Source organism: Heterocephalus glaber, unplaced genomic scaffold (genome assembly GCF_053883595.1).
Source record: "Heterocephalus glaber isolate CG9 unplaced genomic scaffold, H.glaber_assembly_v1.0 deba00001733, whole genome shotgun sequence".
Classification (NCBI taxonomy): domain Eukaryota; kingdom Metazoa; phylum Chordata; class Mammalia; order Rodentia; family Bathyergidae; genus Heterocephalus; species Heterocephalus glaber.
The window spans coordinates 20,783,638-20,787,237 of NW_028258444.1; the positions used below are offsets into that span (position 1 = coordinate 20,783,638).

The 3,600-nt window shown below is 58.6% G+C and overlaps 1 protein-coding gene across 1 annotated transcript; it reads right to left on the bottom strand.

Annotated features, from left to right (window-relative positions):
• Positions 1–1,490: 1,490 nt before the first annotated feature.
• Positions 1,491–3,234, bottom strand: Tmdd1 (transmembrane and death domain 1). The gene has a single exon (XM_087199937.1). The coding sequence runs from the start codon at positions 2,470–2,472 to the stop codon at positions 1,576–1,578; it is 897 nt and encodes a 298-aa protein (XP_087056063.1). The 5' UTR covers positions 2,473–3,234; the 3' UTR covers positions 1,491–1,575.
• Between the last annotated feature and the right edge of the window lie 366 nt (positions 3,235–3,600).

Here is a 3,600-nt window from a genome sequence, read left to right on the forward strand (position 1 = left end):
CAAGATTACCAAGACTTCCTTCATTAAAGTGCTCCTGAGGCACCCCCTGCTCCTGCCCCCCACTGCTATTTGCTGTACATAGAGGCTGTGGGGTGGGGTGGGTGGGTGTGCACATGTGGTGTGTGTGTGTGTGTGTGTGTGTGTGTGTGTGTGTGTGAAGAATGTACATAGGTAAAGGGGAGCGTGGTCCAGTGGTTCCAGAAAAGGGGCAGAACTCCTGTGTTCTATCCCTAGCTTGACCACTGGCTCGCTGTGTGGCCTTGGGCAAGTCACTTAACCTCTCTGTGCCTCAGTTTCCTCATCTGTAAAATGAGGATAATAATACTGACCTACCTCACAGGGGTGTTGTGAGGCTTTAAGTAAATGTTTTGTAAAGTGTTTTGAGATACAGAGGCAAAGGCGCTAGGGAAGGGCAAAGTATTATTTGGATTTAAGGAAGATGAAATGGTACCATAAATGCTGCTATTCTGAGAGCCATTTTTAACTGCACTGCTCCAACCACCCCCGCTTCTCATCATCAGGACAGCAGGTTGAGAAAATGTCTTTCCTTTCACTTGCTTCTGGGGTTTGTGATTATTCTAGACACTTAATTTTTCCCCCTTGCTGTATTTCCTCCCCTCACCCCCCTCGACTTGTTCCCTGTTCTGTTTATGCAGAAATGGCAGACATGTTTGAGAAATGAGAATGTATCCGTGGATTGGAAGTTTATAGTCTGAAATTTCAATTTTAATTTGTACTGTACATCTTTTTACTTTAGAATTTGCAATAAAGGGTTACGTCTATCTTGTTTTCAACTCTCCTCTTGGATTGGCCTGTCATTCCGTCTCGGCTCTCACTCCAAGGCCCCCGGGCCCAGGGCAGGGCAGAGCAGGGCAGTCCGCAGGCAGGCTCACCTAGTATCCTGGGCGGGGCTGGCTGGGCCCAGACACTTAGGTGGGTGGAAAAGATCCTGCTCTAGGTGACACATCGGGAACCCTTGCCTGAATGGGACGCCCACCATGAAAGCAGGCGCCCCAGCAAGTGGGCCCCTCTCCCTACATACTCCAGAAGGGCCTCGGAGCAAACCCGGGAAGCTGCACATCTCGTTCTGATCTCTACCCCCACCCCGCCCCACCCCTGTCATACGTCTTAAGCTTCCTGCCTATGCATGCACCATCCCTCTGCGGCTCAAAACTTTCAGGTCAAACGGCTCTGGGTTCAAAAACCTGCCTATGTCACCAAGGAGCTGTGAGCAGTTCCCTGACGTGTAATGGAAATAATACCTTCATTCTTGGGTTTTGAAGAGTGTTATGTGAAATAATGTAACTGCTTAGCGCAGCCAGACACACCTTTCATGCGCGGTACGCGGTGGCTCCTAACGGCACAGTAAGGAACTAAAGCTGACAAGTAGCCCCACCCTGGGAGACCGCACCAGCGCCCCTCTCCTTACAGCACAGCCCGCGGGCTAGGCCGGGCACCTCCACAAAGTGACAGCCAACAGCTCCCTCCGCTGGGTGTCTGTTAACTTTTATAATCCCTCCAAGACAGCGCTCCAGCAGTACAGCGTTCCCACTTGACCACGGAGGGCAGCGCGCGTCAGAAGCGGCCCTGCTTCTCAGCCCTCGGTCTGTCGGCCCGAGCCAGGAAACGGGGTGTTGACGCGCAGGTCGGGCCAGGGTCGCCATCACCGCCCATGATCCACACAGTGAGCAGGACAAGCAGCGCCCCGGTGACCAGCGCCCCCGCGAAGCCGGTGAGCAGACCGAGCGCCAGCGGCCCAGCCCACCCCGCTGGGCTTCGCCCGTACGGGGGCTGTGGCAGGCGCTCCACCACCAGCTGCAGTGAGTCCCAGTTGGACGCGCGCTCGGAGGCGCGGCGAGGGCGCGGGGCGGGGCGCGGGGCGGGGCCGGGGTCGGGGGCGGGGCCCGGCCTCGGCACGTAGCGCTGACCGAACTTGCGCAGCTGCAGCGTCGCCTGCTGGTGGAGGTTCTTGCCCAGCTCCCGGGCTACGTCGGGGCGGCCGCTGCGCCGCAGGGCCCGGGCCACACGGTCCCAAGACAGGGTCGTGGCCTCGGCAGTCAGCCAAGACGCCAGCGTCTCCCGGCAGCCGTTGGAAACCTCCCCTGGCTTGACCGAGTAGTCCCCTGTCGGATTCTCCGCAGGATCCTCCGCCAGGTGCTCGGCTGCCTCCCGCCGCCGTCGCCGCACCTCGCCCGGCGACACCGACGTGGGCGCCAGCGGCTCGGGCCGCGCCAGCCGGTCCTCAGAGAGCCGAGCCAGTTCGGCCTCCACGTCGGGCTCCGGCGCCTCCAGCAGCGACCGGAAATGGCTGCACTCCTCCGGGGTCAGCAGCTCGGCCAGGCGGAGCGCCGCGTGAGGACCCATGGTGTCCAAGGCCCCCGCCGGCCCCAGCGCCCAGCCGCACAGCACCAGGAGAGCCCGCACCGCCATCGTCCCAACTCCGGCGATTGTGGGGGCGGGGGCTGGGAACATTCGGTAACTCTAGTGCGGGAGGAGACTCCCGCCCCCGCGTGGACTGGGGGGGATGGGGAGGGGTCTCCCGCCCCTGGGACTGGTTGGAGAAGGGGCTCGAAAGAGGCAGTAAGCGGAGTGAAAGGATTGGGGACACAGCGGTGGAGTGGGACTCTTGGCCCCAGTAAGCTAGAATTCTGGGCCCTTATTTTGAAGGGCCTCATGGAGGCAGCCTATCTGCCCTCCTAATTCCTCAAATTTAGAAAACTTGTATGAGAAATTCAGTTGCCACCCCTCCACCAGAAGGCCTAGATCTCCCTGCTCCCCACTACCCCCAGCACCCACTCGTTTTAAATTCTCTTGTCTGAAGGCAAGTTGCCCTTTCCCATGCTCAGGTCTGCGCTGGCCCAAGCCCTCTCGCTGTCTCTTCGCTTCTCGATTAGGTGAGTACCTCCTCGGGTCTCCCATCTCCACACACACGGGCACCACCTACCTGAACTTGTTTCATCTCCCCCAAGGAGGCTTGGCCCTGGCTCTTCTGGACCTGCACTCCTGCTGCCCGCTGACTTGTGGGAAGCCCTCCCTGACTTGCTTCGTTCTCTTCAGTGCGTTGAAAGTGCCTTCTCCTCTGCACCGCTGCCCGCGGCACTGCAGCTCTACCTTTTCACTGTCTCCTTCACTAGACTGAGGTACACTGTCCCCACGGACTAGTGCCTAACAGGTGTGAAGTAAAGGCTTGTGGAACCACCGATGTGTGCATTCTCAACATGCAGAGCCTCCCGGTTCAAGGCCACCGCCCCCATCACCACCCACCCACCCACCCAGAGGCTTCATTGTGGCGCCCAAGCTCTAACCAGGAAATTCGTGAGGTCCTGGATGACTCCTCCAACCTTACCACACACACCCACTGTCCTGCCTTTTTTTTTTTGGTACCGGGTATCGAACTTGGGTCCGTAAGCTTGCAGGGCAGGGGGCGAACCACTGAGCTAAATCCCTGGCCCTCTCCTGCCCACTTTATGCTCTTGTAACAAATACTGCTGGTGCCGCATTCTCCGTACCCGGCCAAGCTATCCCTCCTACTTAAATCCCTGACACACCCCCACCTCCTCTCAGAACCCTTTCTGGGCATGCTTGAGATAACCTCTTCGT

Coding starts and splice junctions, on each gene's coding strand:
- Tmdd1 (XM_087199937.1), bottom strand. CDS start 2,472: ATGTTCCCAGCCCCCGCCCCCACAATCGCCGGAGTTGGGACGATGGCG.